Raw genomic sequence first — 20,232 nt, 5'->3', positions numbered from 1 at the left:
GGTCTAACAAGACGTGAATTTATTATGTTGAAAGGCTAGTTTAGGTATTGTTCGGTTGTTAGGTGTCAACACTGTTGTGAGATATTAGTCTTGGAATTAATTAGAGTTAAACATTAGGTACCTACCTAACACGACAGTATTTGAAAGCACTAGGTATTTTAAATTAAGATTTTGTATTAAGAAAATTATGGCTACCTAATGTCATCTAATCTCATAAATCATACTTCCATACTTAATCCATACCTACTAATATTATAAATGCGAAAGTGTCTATCTGTCCGTTCGTCAGTCTTTTAGGTTTTCACGGTCCATCCGTTTAGCCGATTTTGACGACGGATGATGTTTTGTCAAAAGACTTCCATCCCAGTGCAGGTGTTCGCCAAGGATGTGTAATATCACCGCTTTTGTTCAGTGCTTACACTGAAGACTGGACAGACGGTGGTTACAATATTAAATTTGCGCTACGCCGACGATACCACCATGTTTGCAACCAGTGCTGTTCATATGGAGGAACTACTTATTTAAATGAAGCGCGTGAGCCTAGAGTTCGGATTAAAGATAAACCGCAGTAAAACTAAAGTCAAAGTCAAAGTCAAATGATTTATTAAAAATAGGTAATAAATTACTCTTTTTGATAGTCAGATGTTGAATTTGTAAGATATAGTGGTGATAATTATTAGGTACGCAAACTTAAAACTACAGCTACGAGGGTTCCAAACGCGCCCAGGTCTGAGAAGAGCCCACAACAAACTCAGCCGGGTATTCTTTTTATTATCACTACTTTATAAAATTATTTGAACTTATTAAAACTATCACATAGCTGTTAAGCAACTCATTCTCGAGCTTGCTTATCATATAAATAATCCTTTACATTGTAATAGGATTTTTCAATGAGTTTACGTTTTATGAAAACTTTGAACTTGTTGAGAGACATCTAAGATGATGATTGTAGACCGAGCCAACAATAACTCGACCGAAGTCACTCCGATTGCGAACTGCGAGGTCGTGCAATCCTACATATATCTTGGTGCTTTAATTTCGAACAATGGAGGTTGCGTAGAAGAAGTAAAACGACGTAGGTATGCTACGACAGTGAATACGCTAATTTTTATCCCGGAAAATGAGTTTCCAAGGGAATTTTAAAAACTAAATCCACGCGGACGAAGTCGCGGGCATCGAAAATTACAATACAAGTATTGAAGCTATTCCATAATTATAGCCGAGATCGTAATAAGTCATTCTGCTGTCCGAATGACAATATCCAGGATGTATAAGATTGAGATAACATTATATAAGTACCTGAGTGTAGCGTCGATCTATTTAATGTAATTAAGCTGAAGATGTCGTGTCGTGTCCCTTAACGTTATTTTTCTCAATAAAATAGTTAATTGTTGACAATATGTTATGGCCTTAGGCTGCGAGCGCATTGGCAGAGTGTACTATAGTCAAAGTCAAAGTCAAATCATTTATTCAGAATAGGTAACATGTTACGCTTACTGATGGTCAAAATTGTCAATTTCTAAGATGATATAGTGGTGATAATTAATTACGTACTTAAAACTAAAGTTCGAGGGTTCCAAATGCGCCCGAGTCTGAGAGCTCACAACAAACTCACAGTGGGGAAACTTATAGCGGGAAAACTCTCGATTTGATCCTGAAATCGATATTTGTCAAATATTTCATTAGGGGTGACGTGAAATCTCTACCTAGTCTACCTAATCTACCTAATTTGCCTCGTCGTTTCACAGCCTGCCTAGCGTCAAACGTAGGTATAGTTTCTGACTTACGACGCAAGTGCGAGCTTGCGCAGGTACTGTTCCACGCACTCGAATACTGTGTACGAATGTAGCACTCACACTAATGCAAATGGCAAACGCGGGGGTGCGGCGTGGCACGCGGTCTGGTGTGTTCCGCTCCCTCGCATCGCGCACCCCACTGGATGGCGTCTAAAAAATGCTGTTGCGGCGCGTCTTGCGGTTAACTTCAAGAACGACTATTTAATTGGCGCTGACATAACATTTGACGCCTCAACGTATTGTTATGTTACTGTAATCCTTTTTTTACTGTTACCCACGACACCGGAGCATCTGGTTCCAGGGTCCATAAGGCCTGATAAAAATGATTTGTGACTCACTTCGCATTTTCACAATGGCTCAACTATAGAGCGCTTAGACCTGTGGCTAGAGGCTTAGGCGATGGCAGTCAATGTACGCGGAGCCTTATCGACTCAAAGTCGGGTTGGTTGTCCGGCAATTTGTCTCGAACAAGGTCCGCAGGAGTCGCGGCACAGTAATTAAGCTATTATCTGGTTTCCATGCTAATAAGGAATGTAATCAGGCTCGCGTGTACATGTAACTCGCGAATCTGAAATCTTGTATGGAACTCCTTTTTGTATGTAATTGTATGTACCTACAGAAAAATCTTGTATGGAAATGTTTTATTTGTAAAGATTTTACAATTGCCATGATGTTTTGAACAATTATTATTTTGTGTTCATTTTTTTATGGGAATGTATAAAATTGTTTGCTTGGTATGGACTGGATTTTGTTTCTCGTTCGTTAACATTTATGCAGTTGAAATTAACAGAATTAGGTAAATAGCTACACTGTGTAGAGATTTTAGCCCAAAACAAACCATTAACACATGAAAATGATGTAGGCGAGAATTGAAGAGGAGAGTGGGGAGGGAAGGGTAACAATGTATCCACGTTTTCTTACTCAATACTCAAAAACCGAGGGGAACAAATAGGCTGTGTACGTTATCGCGTCCCGAACACTGTTCCATATGTATCCTAATGCCTTTCATTTTATTATCAGGAGGAGGAAGGGGACGGATCTCGGGGCAAATCATTCACACTTTTAATTTAGTTGCTCCTAATGTATGCGAATAACTTAGTAAGAGGGTAGGCTTTACCCTCACAGCTAACCAACTATCGTAGAGGGTGCGTGGAGGTTAATGCTGGGGGTATACTTGTAAGATGCCACGGGGTTGTGAAATGACGCGTTTTGTATCAAATACAATCAAATACTTAGAATTATACTACCTATGGCTTTATGCTGAGCTGTACACTCAGAAAGTTTGTGTTCTTATTCGTATTCGATTCGTATTCGTTTTCACTAAGAAAACACCGTTGCTTGACAGGCCGAGTGACGTCATGACAGCTCATGAACCTTGAAATGCAAAATTTAAAGCACTTTTATTGCACTTATCGATCGAATAAAATTTTTGTAAATTTTTTGGTAGTTTATTATCACTTTATGATCAAATTAAAACACTTTTCATAAAAGGGTAAACTACCCTATTATCCTACTCCTCATAGGTATTCTGATTTCGTCTCATTCTCTGAAGGTTTCACTCGTACCACGTGTAAATTGCACACATGATTTTTTTACATACATCGAGTCGGGACTGGTACCTACTTCGTATCTTTGGTTGGAGCTGTCTGTGGTCGGATAGCATGTTTAATCTGTCTCCACCCTTATCCTGCCAGTTAAACAACTATCACGTAGAGGGTGCGCAGAACTTAATAGTTTAACCCCTCCGGTCCATACATTATGCAAATACGTTAGTGATATGTCAGGCGGTACACTCGGGACGTATATTGTTGTTCGTGAGTTTATTCCTTTATTGAGTTAACTTTAATTAAATTTGAGCCGGCGCATTTGTCGGCGCGATTGACTGAGAGTACCTATTACAGTCTATTTAGGTGAATGACACGCGCTCCAAGTGGAGTGTGGTCCGTTTTGCCCGTGATTCCTCTTTTTAATTATGATTTACTAGTTTATGCCTTAGTTTTTAAGTTTTTAAGTTTAAGTTTAGTTTATTAATAATTTAAGTTTAACATTATAATATAACGTTATATATGTTTTGTAAAATGTTTATTGATAATAAAGAATTAAAAAAAAAAAACTAGTTTATGTCCGTGAGTTCTTCCGCGTGGATTTAGGTTTTTAAATTCCCGTGGGAACTCTTTAATTTTCCGTGATAAAAAGTAGCCTATGTCTGTCCCCCGGATGTAAGCTAACTCTGCCCTCTGGGCCGTGAAAATCTAGCAGACAGACAGACACACAAACAGACAGACAGACAAACTTTCGCTTTCGCACACTACTGAGAACGGGTCTCCTCCGAATTGTTTGGCCATTATACCACACTGACCAAATACGGATTGGTAGACTTCACACACCTTTGAGAACATTATGGAGAACTCTCAGGCATGCAGGTTTCCTCACGATGTTTTCCTTCACCGTTAAAGCGAGTACTATTTAAGTAATTGCTTAGAACGCACATGATTACGCCCGAAAAGTTAGAGATCGAACCCCGGATCCCACTTTTCCACTGGGCTATCGTAGCTTTTAATAGTGTGTAAAATACGAAATGTCTTGTTTTCCAGAGTAACCCGTACGCTTTGAAGGAGGGCAGCGGAGAGATGTCCGCGTGGACGTCCGCGGGCCTGCAACCCTCCGGCGGCTACTACCCCTACGACCCGACGCTAGCGGCCTACGGGTGAGTCCCAGGGGCCTGTTGGACCCCGCAGTACCCCGCGAATACTTGCGTATTAACTCGGTATTAAGCTGTTATCGTACAACGCTATGCGAAGGGCTTTTGGCTGTCTCGTTTTAGCCTATATAGGTGTAATTAATTCCCTTTCTTTGTGTTTGTGTTCGTGTGTTTACAATATGGGTGAAATCGAGCTGTAGCTTTCTTAACATGGTCGAAATTCAATTAATTCTGTCTTAATAAAATTGTAGTCTACTTCAATTATTTAAAGAACTCACCACTTATAAAACTATTTTAATAACATTGTAATCTACTCACATTATTTGAATATCTTAACACTAACAAGACTACATAACAACAAATCGTAATTTAAAAAAATTAACTAATTGAAAAAAAAAGCCGGCCAAGTGCGAGTCAGGCTCGCGCAACGAGGGTTCCGTAATTCAGTCGTATATTTCGACATTATGCTCGATAATTAAAAAACTATGTTTTTAAAAATAAATAAAAATCAGTTTTAGAATGCACAGGCACGGTAATACGTGGCACAGGTGAAGCCCTTTCATATGATACCCCACTTGATATAGTTATCTCACTTCTAAAATTAAAAATACTAATTATAATTAGTTTTTGACTAATAAGTATGATTAATAAGTTTATGACCACAAATTAATTTTTGTGTGATGTAACCACATATTCACGGTCTTCAGATTACGAACGGGAAGTACCCTGTAGGTTGCTTGACAGACTGACAGAAAGACAGACAGGCAGACAGACAGACAACAAAGTGATCCTATAAGGGTTCCGTTTTTCCTTTTGAGGTACGGAACCCTAAAAACAAATAACTAAAGAAAAAATCACGCTAGGTATATACATATATGCGAAACTATGCGGACGGACAGACGGACGGACATGGCGAAACTATAAGGGTTCCTTGTTTTCTACGGAACCCTAATAAAAAGGAGGTAGGTACTATTGTTATTGGCTAGATAAGTAGGTATGTTGGTGGTAACTACGAATATTTTTGCTCAAATCGTTATATTATTGTAATCTAAATTGCTACACGTGTAAAAGTTTCAAAACAAACTTTGGTAACTAATTAAATTGATAATTCAATCATTAATCGTTACATTTAAGCAATAAAAAATAATATATTTACCCTATAGGTATAGGTTTAAGTATTTTTTTAAAATGTCAAACAGACAAAAATACAGTTTTATAATTTTGGAAATCAGAATTTAGAAAAGGATATATAATATATAAATGTTATCAGGAGTTTATTCGTAGCGCGCTTCAAACAAACGTATGTTGTGGACACGTTCTATAAACTAATAGGTACCTACTGTGTCTGTGGTTCGCCAGATTTTCGACAAATATTTCAACTCGTGTTACTAAGAGCGGTTACGCACTCATCCGGTAAAATATGGTTATAAAAAAAGCTATTCAGTAAACATCTTTGATATATAAATAAATAAATTAATTAAATAAAAATCTATATATTATGTCCGATTTGAATCTGAGGCACATCCGAGATATTCTCACGGGTGACGGCGATTACGCACTCATCCGATCCGAATCCGTGAAAATACGGATATAAAACTATCCACAACATGTATATTTCATAAGGCATAAGCTACCATACAAATAGTTCGTACAACAAAAAGGAACGTATTTTCACGGCTCTGACGGAAAGAACTCGGATGACGGAAGTCGGAGTTAGTGCGTATATTACCTACCATACAAATAGTTCTATGTTTACTTCGGAACGTATTTTCACGGATGCAGTGCGTAATCGCCCTAAAACTAGATATTTTTATGAAAATCTGGCAAGCTACAGACACTACAGATATTAGTGTCTAGAACGTGTCTACAAAATGACATCGAGTTTGATTGGTTAATACATAATATTCATAATATGACTATAAACTACGTTTGTATAGGGTGGGTTACGGGTTCATGTTCAGAGATGTCCTTGGAACGTCAGTCGGAACTAAAAAACCGGTCAAGTGCGAGTCACTTACGAAGGATTCCGTACCGTTCTACAAATTTTATTTTCATTGTAATTTTATTTAATTTTAATAATTAAATAAAATAATTAATTTTATTTAATTTATATGGCGGCCATTTTGAAATTTTTATTATTTATTGTTATAGCGGCAATAGAAATACTCTACCTTTTACGGTTCATAAGGTACAGCCCGCTGACAAATCGACAGACAAACAGACTGACAGATTGACAGACGGACGGACGGACAGCGGAGGCTTCCTATTGGCACCCTTCGGGTACGGAACCCTGAAAATAATAAAACAATGCATAATCCTGGTCAAATTAACGCGCACTCAGACGGGCGCGAAACGCACGCACATCTGCCGTGCGTGCTTGCCCCGGGTCTAATTACTGTAAACGCTCCCGTATTCTATAAGTCTTGAACGCTGAGCTCGACGTTCAGTTCGTCGACGAAATAACCTTGGAAGCAAGAGTTTCCTTGCTCACCGAAACGCGCACTTAGTGTAGGTGATGTACTTGAACTGGATCTAATCACTAACCACTCCCGTATTCTGTAAGTCTCAAATGCTGAGCTCGATCTTTAGCTAGTCGACGAAACAACCTTGTAAGCAATTATTTTCAAGTAAGATATATAGCATAAGATATATAGCATAGCTGCTGTGTGCGCTTCCACCGCTTCCGTATTCTTATTACAGTCTAAAAGACTGTACCAACGTTGAATTCGCCCATAAATCAAGATACCTTTTAAACTAGAGTAGGTATTTTTTTAACTGGTAACCACAGATATAATAAATAAAAACACAATTTTAGCGATACATCATGGTGTCAAAATAGCACTAAATTATAAGAGAAGTGACAAATTACACGCCACAACCACATTTTTATGTCAAATAGAATTACAACCTACAATGACAATATCTCAGTTGCAACAATGTAAATGTTGTTTTCATAATAATATCATGTTCCATACCGTCGCTGCGTCAGCGTTGAAAACAAGGCTGTACAGGATAATCAACATACCCCTAGTTTTTCATCTCCCTCCCTCGTCAAGGGATTGACAGAGATGGATGGCTGCTTCCATTTCGCGGGCGCTGATTAATTCACAGTTTTTCTCCGAACAGCCATTGCTCCGATCTGTGGAGAACTTGTTAAGGGTCCAGACGTGACACTGTGTTTGCTATACGTAGGTATAGTACGCGACATGTCAAGATGGCAAGACTAGATGTTCGATTAGACATTTGTGACTTAGCGGGGATACATATTAGAGAGAGATATGCTTGGAGTTTCTTTAGGTGGTCAAATTAGATATGAATGGATCTGTAGGAGAAACAGAGTAACCAACATAGCACACTATAGTTCGAAAAAAATCGGTCAGGTGCGAGTTGGACTAGCACATGAAGGGTTCCGCAGTCTCGAAAGCCTCGTTGGCGCCCTTTGGGTACGGAACCCAAAAAAAATTCAACCTTAATTTCTCATTTTTTTCCAAAACTGACGGTGTATGTAAAACACTTTCTACTGGCTACCAATCCGCACATGGCTAGCGTGGTAGACTATGGCCAAAACCCTTCTCACTCTGAGAGGAGACCCGTGCTCTGTAGTGAGCCGGCGATGGGTTGATCATGATGATGTAAAACACTTTACATAGATAAAAGTTAAAAAATACCCCAGAACATTATGCTCTTTGTACACTCGGTAAAAAAATCTATAGCCTTTTTCCCCCTCCATATTTTCCATCGGCTCAGACTGGATGGCGGCTGGCGGGAAACTCACGCCCGTCTGCACTGCCGCTACCTACGTGTCTGCCGCGGGTCAAATCACTGTAACCAACTAACCACTCCCGGCTTCTCCACCCCTCTACTCTTTCCCTCTCGTTACTTCGTTACTGTGTGTGAGCGAGACAGGGGTTGCCACATACGTTTTGAGTTTGTCTAATTTAATCATGTTGCTTTTTCTTTGAAAAGCGTCTGTTTTGTTGACGCTTCAGGCACAATTTTAAGATACCAACTTCAGTGTGAATCTTCAATGTGTTGGTGGTGTGTAATGCTTGCTTGTGCTGCTTCTTTAGTTGTGGGAGGGCGGGCGGTGCACGTACCTACCATAAAGATATATGTCAGTTTTGGCGGATTATAGCAAATCAAGCTTGTAGTTTCTTGTATAAAACTAGCTTATGCCCGCGACTTCGTCCGCGAGGACTACACCAATTTTATACCTCTATTTTACCCTCTTTACGGATAAACTTTCAAAAAATCCTTTCTTGGCGCATGTTTACGTCATAATAGCTAGTAGCTATCCAAATTTCAGCCCGATTCGACCAGTAGTTTGAGCTGTGCGTTGATAGATCAGTCAGTCAGTCACCTTTTCCTTTTACATTATTGGGTACGCGACAGGTCGACATGGCAATGGGGGAGGGAACGCCCCGCACACCCGCACTGATTGCCATCTCGACTCATCGCGTACTATAGGTAGGTACGCCCGATCGTAGTTGAGCAGATAAATTAAATGAAATAATATAAATGATATAATATGGGCACTTTTTGACGTCCTAATCTCATCTTTTTTCGTCAAAGAATTAAAATATCACCGAGCATTTTGATCACGTATGAAATAAACAAAACGCATCGGAAATCTGATTGCCGAAGTGTCATAACAAGGTATGATGGCGATGCATCAAACATAGTCCTACCTACTACGGCGGGGTGCGGCGAACAGAAATTTATACACCGATGAATCACGTAGAAGTGGCTCCAAATAAAAACAAATGATGGCACATCAAAGCGAAGTTATGCTGACAATCCGGCTCCGCTCGACTTAATATATAGCGGGCGGTCCGTTGTAATCTAAAAATAATTAGCCACGTTAGTTTTTATGCGTTAAAAAAGACGTGACGGAAATACGCGGTGATATATCGATCTGAAGCTCTTACGATTGTTTCTAATAGAATAAAATAGAAATAATTTATTTTAGCGTTTAAACTACCGTGAGTGATTTCCATTCTAAATACTATCTGTCTAATAATATAATATATAGAAAAGAAAAGAAAAGAAAGAAAGAAAAACGTTTATTTTTTAAGGCTGTACCACACATTACCATTGTTAGGTTAGGTTATCCCGGCGCCTCTTATACTTGAGTAGTAAAGTCAAAAGACCTCAAGTAGAAGAAGCGCCGGAATAAACCATGTCATGTGTGGCACAACCCGAAAAAAAAGGTCCCTACTCAGCATAAATGCCATATGTATAAACATTTACAATATAAAGAGAAAAAGAAAGTAAAAGTCGACAGGATGCTTCCCTGTATCTACGAGTAGATATAAGAGATCTCGACCAATCACCCTTGGCAGTGCGAGAGGTTGTAGAGGTAGTAGAATAGGTATAAAACGAAGATAGAAAGTACCTAATCATGAAAAGAACATAATACCTAGATATTATGATATTATTGACGTCACAAGGCGTAAACGACAACACAAACATAACGTTAAAAATATTTTCCCACAGAAATTACTATTTTTTTTTACCCATGGTCTATCACGCTAGCCAAGTGCAGATTAGCAGACTTCACACACCTTTGAGAACATTGTCTAGAACTCTCAGACATGCAGGTTTCCTCACGATGTTTTCCTTCACTGTTAAAGCAAGCGATATTTATTTACCTACTTAAAAACGCATATAGCTCCAAAAAGTTAGAGATGCGTGCCCGGGATCGAATCCGCGTCCTCTCGAATAGGAAGCTGGCATCGTAATTTGTAATATTATCTACTAATCAGGAGATAATTACAAATATGGAAGCAATAAATCAGCCAAAAGTTAAAAAGAGAAAGAAAATAAGAGCCGAAAAAAGTTTTTTCTATTTCTTTTCGTCTCATAATCTAAAAATAATTAGGACCGTTAGTTTTTATGCGTAAAAAAGACGGGCATCTCCGAGATGGGACGGAAATATACTGTGATGTATTGCTACGAGCCACAATTGTTTGTGACATTCCCGATACGTATACGATATCTATCTGAATTTAAAAACCGGCCAAGTGCGAGTCAGGCTCGCGCAACGTGGGTTCGGTACTACAGTCGTAATTTTTCGACATTTTGCACGATAATTCAAAAACTATGATGCATAAAAATAAATAAAATCTTTTTCGAATGCACAGATAAAGTCCTTTCATATTATGATACCCCACTTGATATAGGTAGTTATCTTACTTCGAAAATCGAAAATACTAATTATTAGTTAATGACCACAATTAAATTTTTTTTGTGTGATGTAACCCTAAATTCACGGTTTTCAGATTTTTACCCTTATATCTGCTATATGACTTACCTACCTGCCTATTTTCTTGACACACCGACTGACATACAGACAGATAGACAACAAAGTGATCCTATAAGGGTTCCATTTTTCCTTTTGAGGTACGGAACCCTAATAAGGTGTACGTTATAAAGAAAGCCCAGATGGAGCAAACCACCCAAACACTTGTGAAATATCGGTGCAATTGTTCTTGATTATAATTCCTACTTAAACTAATGTAGAAAACTCTTGATTTCTAATCCGAAACGCTAAGATTAACACCCTTCCAGCATCAGTTTTCCCCTCCAATTATAATATGGGTACCTTCAAGACAAGAGTGAATAGGCACCTTCTAGGCAAGCGCGCTCCATCTTAGGCTGCATCATCACCTACCACCAGGTCTGATTGCAGCAAAGCGCTAGTCTATAAATAATAAAAAAGCGATTGTAAGTATAAAAATTGAAAAGTTGCTTTCCATCACTGTGAAGAAAAATAAGAATTGCACCAAATGAAAATGATTTAAAAGTAGCAGTGATGCACATTGCACACCCCTAGTAGGTAGTTTCCAGCTTCAGCACGTTCCCACAATCGATTCAACAAGCTACGCAATAAACGGCAATAAGCATTCATAAAATGAATACGCGATGCAAACGGATAAAAAACGAACAGCAATACAAACACTCAAACACAACAAATTGCACGCGGCATTCATATGCAAATGTAATCAAATAAAATTGTTGTATATTCATTTCAAAGGAAAAACTTCATCTAAGTAATAAAACCGTGAAATACGTAAAGCGTAGAGCGATAAGTTAGCCGGGCGAAATAAACAGAACAAAGGAACTTGTATGAAAAGCGAGCAGGAGTTACAAGAGGCCGCCTCGTCGACTTTCAGCGAGTAGCCGTATTATTTAGAGAGGCCTGTAATCTGCCACGCCCAAGCGCCGAAATGAAAAATTATCCCGCTATTTTTAACAAGCACCGCTGATATACCTACGCCAAGATTCGCAACTATTTTTTACCTGACTACGGCATAGATAGCCAAAGGGAAGGGTTATGATTTTGGCAATCTATTTATATATGTTTGTGTCTATGTGTGTTCCACTGTAAAGGCTAAACTACGGGGCCGATTTTGATGAATGAGATGTCTATTGTGTCTAATGATTCGTTGTTATGGTCTGAATGACATACAGCAGCACTCGAGAGTCGCTAATCGATTTATGTGAGAGATATAGCTCTGTCTCGTTTTAACTAAACTTAAGTAACGATTAAGCGACTCTGAGTACGGCTGTAAGGCTACATTTTATACGAACATAATCGATCTGACGGATGTTACCTACATCCAAAAAAGTGGGGGTCTTTACATTTTTTTGGAGAGTCTGATAAAGGAGGAGAAGGAAATGTGTATCTCGTCGTAGTATATCAATGCGAAACAGCACAGAAATCGTACAAAAATTAGAGAAAAGAGGAGGCACTTGTACCGCACCATTGAGATCCAAATACGCCGGAAATTACAGCGCTCGCGGCTCGGGAGGGAATTGTTTGTGAGCCAAGGATTCGGGCGGTTACGTTTTAAATAAACCAAATAACGCAGTTAACGAGACGTCGCTTAAATGACGCGTTTAGAAACATTACATGAGTTAGGAGAAGGGGAGCGTTTTTGTCAAACTATGTATTGGTTCTCTGGTTCACGCTAATAATTGTATTACAGATAAAAATTCCGCAGTGCTTAAAGACCAATGTCAGAGTGAATTAGAATTAGAGCGCTGGAACCACGGACTAGTATATATCTCCTCTGTGGGTGGAACTCTCGGTTTGATCCTGAATCTATGATATGTCTTATTAGGCTCAAAGGAAAATAGGGCTACTTTAGGGCTACCTGCGTCAAATGTACTAAGATTTGACGCCTGCCAGTGACTTCGAAGCCTCTACGTTTTGTTAGAAGTTCCCTAACTGTTGTGATCAGTGCGTGTTGCCAGTGATGATATACGGATCCGAGACATGGTCGCTAAGTTAGCTAAAGAAAGCTCAGAGTCACTCAGTTAGCGATAGAGAAAGCTATGCTTGGAGTCTCTCTACGTGATAATCTAAATATATAAAAGGAAAAGGTGACTGACTGACTGATCTTTCAACGCACAGCTCAAACTACTCGACGAATCGGGCTGAAATTTGTCATGCTGATAGCTGATGACGTAGGCATCCGCTAAGAAAGGATTTTTGAAAATACAACCCCTAATGGATTAAATAATAATTTTATAAACTGAAATTAACATTTTTCGATTTCTTATAGCTAATACTATCTTGTTTATACATTTTTAGATTTTTTATCGCTTGTAATAAAAAATATCAAACAGCCTGTCTGAATTTTTAAATTTTATTTTTGTTATTATCACAATCTAAGTAGGTAAATATATGTAGTTAGGTGCATGTAGGCATACCTGTCTCATAATATTGTCTTCTCTGATTAAATTTTGATGGGCTGTCTATCGAAATTTCCGTAATTTTCATTACGGAATACTACTATAAACTTAGTTCGTACGTTGAAAGTTAATTAAGGTTATTAAGGTACTTGAATCACGTGTTTTAGAACTAAAATTGCTTTTAGGATAGGCATGAAACTGTGCTGAAAAGAAGTAATTATTTTAGCAGACTTTTTAGCTGTTACCGCACTTAATATAAATCAGATCAGAGTCAGATTGGTATCTTTTTAGGGTTCCGTACCTCAAAAGGAAAAACGGAACCCTTATAGAATCACTTTGTTGTCTGTGTATCTGTCGGTCTGTCAAGAAACGTACAGGGTACATACTTCCCGTTGACCTAGAATCATGAAATTTAGCAGATAGGTATAGGTCTTATAGCAGACATTCGGGGAAAAATCCGAAAACCGTGAATTTGCGGTTACATCACACAAAAAAAAATTGTGGTCATGAACTAAATATTAGTATTTTCAATTTTCCAAGTAAGATAACTATATCAAGTGGGGTATCATATGAAAGGTCTTCACCTGTGCATTTTAAAACGGATTTTTATTTATTTTTAAATGCATCATAAGTTTTTGAGTTATCGTGCAAAATGTCGAAAAAATACGACTGTAGTGTAGTACCTACCTATGGAACCCTCGTTGCGGGGGCTTACTCGCACTTGGCCGGTTTTTTTTTAAAGAATATTAGCCATGTTAATCATGACTTATATCTATTCCCTTTTCCCCTCCAACTAAGCGTAAAGCTTGTGCTAGGAGTAGGTATGACAATAGGCAACGGGTGGGTTTGAACCGCCGACCTTTCGGGACTCAGTCCGCTTCTTCATTACCTATTGAGGCTCTATCTATAGAGTATAGACTGATAATAAAATGCTCATTGAATAGATCAATAATTGTATTGTAGCGGAGTGTTGCGGTCGTGGACGTGGAGCGGTTCGGGTCGTGGACGTGGAGCGGTACTCGCCTGTTCGAGAGGTGAGCGTTCAATCGCGGTATCGGGGCTTTGCAATCTGTGCCCTTAGTACGAGTCGTTACATCTCGATAACGTTGATAGAATTCGTGTATCGAAACATGAAATCTATTTATCGAAAAGCTCGTGCAATAATAGTTGCCCGAGCCCATGGCGTAGTTGTATTGTAATAGTACCTACATATCGTATCTATTTATAATTTGAAAATCTGAGTAACTGCTGAATTTCTAACCGGTTATTCTCAGTAGAATCTGTATTCCAAACCGTTTGGTAGAGTTGTAGACATAGCATAAGAGACATTGGTTGATTGTGGTTGGTTTGGTACAAAAAAACTTAGTTTCTGCTTGGGTTTGGTCTGTCTGTAGATATAGGTATAGACGAATTAAAGTGTAGCCGACGAATTTCTTGCTAGTTCGTCTTGGTAGCGTGGGCTTGCGGTAGATTCACTTCACGATTCGAAATCATAAAATATCTTTTAATTTTTATTCCAATGAGAACCTTAATCCAACCGAGTTTAAGTTTAAATTTTTTTCTTAGGTTAATGCAAGGAAAAAAAAGTTATAGCAGAGTTTTTTTTGTTTTAATGGTTTTGTAGCGACAACATGCGCTTGCGTGGCCACACTGCGTAGATGTGACATTGTGATGTGATGTTATGAGACAAGAACATCGCGTTTATCTGTAGACGACCGCGACGTTTTGGCACGTCAGTGCGACACGAATATTCGCCCGCTAATGAAGCCCTACCATAACTGACAATTTTTTTCATTGTGTGTAGATTTTAAATCTATAAACATTTTCGAGTTGTGCGAGTTCGTAGTTCGTACTAAGGGTGTTAGGGGAATTGCGGGATACCCCCCGGCGCAACTATGTACGAGTGCGTACATAAGTAATGCACCTACCCCAGCCTCCCCCGTACCTCCCTCCTGGGGGAGGACCGCCACGGATTAGAATTAGATACACATCCGAACGCTTTACATCGATTATTCCCAATCGCATACAAATGGTATGTTGAAACGGTTCGCTACATCATTATCCATTAATACCATTTTGTGGTCGCTACACTTGCTCGTGGTTATCCAAAATTGATTCAATCCACATTTACTTTTCTTTCACTAACTTTTTAGAGTTCCCTACTAAAATTAGGGCTCTTTTCTATAGTACGCTACGGTCGAGATGGCAATCGGGGCACCATTAACTTTTCGGGGTTATGTGTGATTTAAAAAAACAATTAAATATCACGTGCTTAAACGGTGAAGAAAAAACATCGTGAGGAAACTTCCATGCCTGAGACTTCTCTGTGTTCTTAAAGGTGTGTAAAGTTTCCCACTCCAGCGTGGCAGACTATGGCCTACACCCTTCTCACTGTGAGAGGAGACTTGTGCTCAGTAGTGCAGTAGTGGGTCGGTAATGGATTGATCAATTTATCAAAGAAGTATTAAAGTAGACTTCTTTAATTAAATTCTTTAATTAGAGTGAATAGTCATCTTCTAGGCAAGCGCGCTCCATCTTGGGCTGCATCATCACTTGCCACCAGGTGTGATTGCAACCAAGCGCTAGTCTATAAATTTTTAAAAAAAACCCCTAATTTTCTTAATCGTTTTGTACGAACGTCATGAAAAGTAAATCCGTTTGAATAATCCCAAATGAAATTATTATTCTCTCTCCACATTTTCATAGTAAAAAATATTAAAAAATATTAATTTAGATATCAAAAGATAGGTAATCGTGATACTTATAATAAACTAGCTTATCCTCGCGACTTCGTCCGCGTGGATAACAAAAATTTCAAATACTTACCTATTTTACCCCCGGGGTTGAATTTTTAAAAACTCTTTCTTAGCGGATTCCTAAATCATAACATACCTACATAAGTAATATGTATAATCAAATATAAGTATAATCTATCTGCATGCCAAATTTCAGCTCGATCCGTCCAGTGGTTTGAGCAGTGCGTTGATAGATCAGTCAGTCAGTCAGCTTTTCCTTTTATTTAATTACTTACTTATAGATTATATTATTAGAACACAATCATGGCGTCTGTTTGTCTGTTAACGTCATTCTTATAATAATCTTAATAATCTCAGCTTATTGATACCTACTAATAGGTACCACTACACACTATGTGTCTGACACCACACTATGTGTCTGACACCACACTATGTGTCTGACACCATACTATGTGTCTGACACCATTCTATGTGTCTGACAATGCATGACGTGATTTCTAATACTATCAATAAAAAATCAATAAATTAGACTATATAGGTGTAGGTATGACGTAAGATTTTTTACACCTTTGTTACCTGCTAACTCCCAAACCCACCATGATCCAAAGTTCATAGTAGCTGACCGCTCATCCCTGTGTTGGGGACAATACGGAGATAAACTTTCAGCTTTTATAAAATAACGAAGGTCTGGCCCGAGCTAGCTCTTAGTCTATGTTGAAACCATCCCTTCACTGATTATACCCATAGAACTAGAAATCCGCTCGCCCTATTAGTCTGATACTAGCTAAATCTCATAAATTGTACCTAATAATTTTTAACATTAGTTTTTGCAATTAAATGTCATTGCTAAAAAAAGTCAGTTGGTTTATTTATTTTCAATGCGAAACGCTAAGAAAATTAGGAAAACTAAAAGGTAAAGTAGTATGCTCGAATTAGTGAACTACCTACTACTAATACTAATACGGATCATTATAATCTGATAACTTATCGTGGCAATATCTTAATACCTAGGTACTAAACATCGTAATTTTGTGAATTTGTAGAAAAGTGCAAATATAATAAGTATACCTACCTAACGTTCAAAAAATGCAACTCTGGATAAAAATAAATTAAATAAATTAAAAAAAAATATTTTTTGAATTATAAACGTCTTTCAGTGATTTGAAACTCGACAAATCGAAAAAAAACCCGGCCAAATGCGAGTCGGACTCGCGCACGAAGGGTTTCGTACCATTATCTATAAAAACGAGCAAAAAAATCACTTTTTTGTATGGGATGCCCCTTAAATATTTATTTTATTCTGTTTTTTAGTATTTGTTGTTATAGCGGCAACAGAAGTACATCATCTGTGAAAATTTCAACTGTCTAACCTATCGTGGTTCATGAGAAATAGCCTGGTGACAGATGGACAGACGGACGGACAGCGGAGTCTTAGTAATAGGGTTCTATTGTACCCTTCGGGTACGGAACCCTTAAAACGACACTAAAAATAGACACATATACAGAACTCAGCTTGCGATAGAAGAGATCTTAATCTTAATGTATAAGATAGAATAAACTATATTTTATCAGATTATGCCTGTTGATTTTCCGGAATACAGTCACTCTCTAGTCTAGTGACAAATTTTATCATTTTTTTGTACTTTGTAGACTTTTTGAAACACTTTTGCATTTACTTATACTACGAGTAGGTAGGTAGATACTTCAAAAAATTCACACTAGATTTTTTAAAACCTAAATTCAAATGGACGAAGTGTGTTGAATGATGAATCTTGTGTTAAATAAAAGCTTTAGTGAATTGTTAAAAATATATCCAAACTCTACTAGAGTCATTCTAAAAACAAAGTTACCTACTCTCCTAATTGATGATTTAATTTATTTGACGCGACGTGTAAATATCGTTCCGTTCATTTAGCCTTTATTTTGAAAGTTAGTAACATCATTTCTCTCCCGCCATATTGGAGAGTGGACTGGTTTGAATTAATTAAACTGCTCTAATACACCCTTAAAGCGGTTGAAGTGCTGCTGAGCAAATTTAGTGAATGGAACTCGTTCAGCGTTAAGCGCTGCAATTTACGCCTCAACCGCTGTCTCCACCGCGTAGACTTCAGAAGAGCTTATTCGTGTAAAACTAATGCGGTCGGTTTCAGCGGCTCGGTGGTGGTGTGGGTACGCCTTTATCTAATGCGTCACCACTTACCTACTCCGTGTGAAAGTGCTTTTACATTTTAATATTATGTTGGGTTGAAATACAGGACTACACTATCAATGTTTTTTTTTTGTTTTATTTAGATCTGAGATCAATGTTTTTATTTCAAGGATATTTTTATTTTACGAAAATTATTATGGCTCCCTGGATGTCGTCTGTCCACCTAGTGGGGAGTCTTCCAACGCGGCGCGAAGTTGCCATTCTAGGACCCCAACGTAGGAACCGTATATCGTTTTTTCGAACTAGGTACTTATAATATGCTCTAGGCATTGCCACTTGAGCTTCGCAACCCGTTTAGCTAATTCTATGTCGGTTACTCTAGTTCTCCTATGGCTCTTCTCATTTCTGATTGATCACGTAGAGAAGTTCCAAGCGTAGGTATAGCTCTCGTCGTCGCCCGCAGAGCCTTCTTTTTCTTGCCTTTATTCCATTTCAGTGAGGCTTGGGGGAGGCCTCCTTGTACGTAAGCGGCAAGATTTTCATCACTCTCATCGCCCAATGAGACACTCTGAGAGTCTGAGCTGAATAAATGACCAATACACAGTACCTATAAAAAATAGTCAGCTATGTTTCCATGCCAAACTAAAACAAATACCTAGAAGTGACATTACTAATCTCTAAACTAAAATGACGGGTCTAAAGTGCTATCTATTCCTTTCACAGCGTTCCCTGCGGTAAAGGATAGCGTTACTTACTTGTAGTAGACCTGTCATTTTAGTTTAGACTGTTGCAGGTTGCAGCACGATTGTCAAGTTAGGCCGCCATTTTTAATTGCGGTTATTTTTTTGAAATTCGATCGTTCGAAGCGCGTCATGTCGTACTCTGGCAAATGGCGCCGCATCGATCGCGCAGCCACGTACGCCCCTTCGGCCACGCGTGCGCTGCGACGCCCGTGCAGCGTGCAGCGGGCGCCGCCCTCTGGTAAAACAACAACGAACTAACAAGCTCTACAACTTACGGGGTTTCGCGTTGATTCCAAAACACTATAGGATACCTTGTTCAAACTCGGCGCGGCTTAACGCCTCTGGCTTACCTTACTCGCAATCATTTTTAGGGTTCCGTACCTCAAAAGGAAAAATTGAACTCTTATAAGATCACTTCGTTGTCTGTCTGTCTGTCTGTAGTGTCCGGCAAGAAACCTAAACTTCCCGTTGACCTATAATCATAAAAATTTGGCATCATGCAGTATAAAATGGAAGCGGGTTAACTTAGAAGGGGTATGGTAATACCATTAAACCGTAAAGTAAGTACCTACCCACCTAGTTACCTACCCCTGATCGGTTTCTGAGCGCCATCGTACTGAAACGCTAAATGGCTTGACAGCGCGGCTTTCCCAATTGGAGGGGAACTAACCACGGCCGAAGCCTGCCACCAGACCAGACCAGAAACAATTTAAAAGTTACAAATTTTTCTGCTGGGAATCGAACCCGAGATCTCTGAACAAGACCATAGTGTCCATAGTGCTCACCAGTCCGCCCGGGAGGTCGTCAATTAGAAATATAGAAATTTATACCTATAGGTAGAAGTGTATTTGGTCCAATTATAATAATTATTATTATTGGGCCAAATAAACTCTATAGGTCGGACTAAACTTGTACCTCATGTGGGTATAATTTTAATTTCTAGATCACTGTTAAAGTTTATACCTACGGTTTGGATATTTTTTTAAACAAATTTAATGCACACTTTGAAAATTTAAAATTGTTTTTGGGTTATCAGCATAAAGCCAAAAAGTTTTAAATTTTCACGGTGGGCACCCAGATTTGCTTAAAAATAATCCAATTATTAATTAGGAACTGGTTCATATGAGTAGTTTTGAAATTTCCGGGATTTGTTTCATGAATTATTCCGCGGAAATGATAACATCCACGTTTTATAGTAGGCATGTAATATCGTCTCGTATATTGAATGGAGGTCGTAGGCGGTATCGATATAAGTGCAAAATACGTTGTCTATATTTATTGCAAGAATAATGCTAAATCAAACCGTCACAACACCACACCACCAACAAATGGTTCCACCGTCGCAAATCTCATTCGCATCACGTCCGACACCGTGTCGTGTCACCCG

The 20,232-nt window shown here is 38.6% G+C and overlaps 1 protein-coding gene across 1 annotated transcript in view; it reads left to right on the top strand.

Moving 5' to 3' along the window:
- Window positions 1-20,232, top strand: part of LOC117995282 (homeobox protein caupolican-like) — a 360,854-nt gene that overhangs the window by 313,562 nt on the left and 27,060 nt on the right. The window contains exon 3 of the mRNA XM_069508695.1: window positions 4,391-4,503. Within this exon, the coding sequence (XP_069364796.1) occupies window positions 4,391-4,503 (113 nt within the window). The remainder of the gene's footprint in view (window positions 1-4,390; window positions 4,504-20,232) is intronic.

The sequence above is a fragment of the Maniola hyperantus genome, chromosome Z, assembly GCF_902806685.2.
Source record: "Maniola hyperantus chromosome Z, iAphHyp1.2, whole genome shotgun sequence".
NCBI classification, from domain to species: Eukaryota; Metazoa; Arthropoda; class Insecta; order Lepidoptera; family Nymphalidae; genus Maniola; species Maniola hyperantus.
Note: the sequence above shows the minus strand (reverse complement) of the source record. Positions and strands in the feature narration are given on the sequence as shown.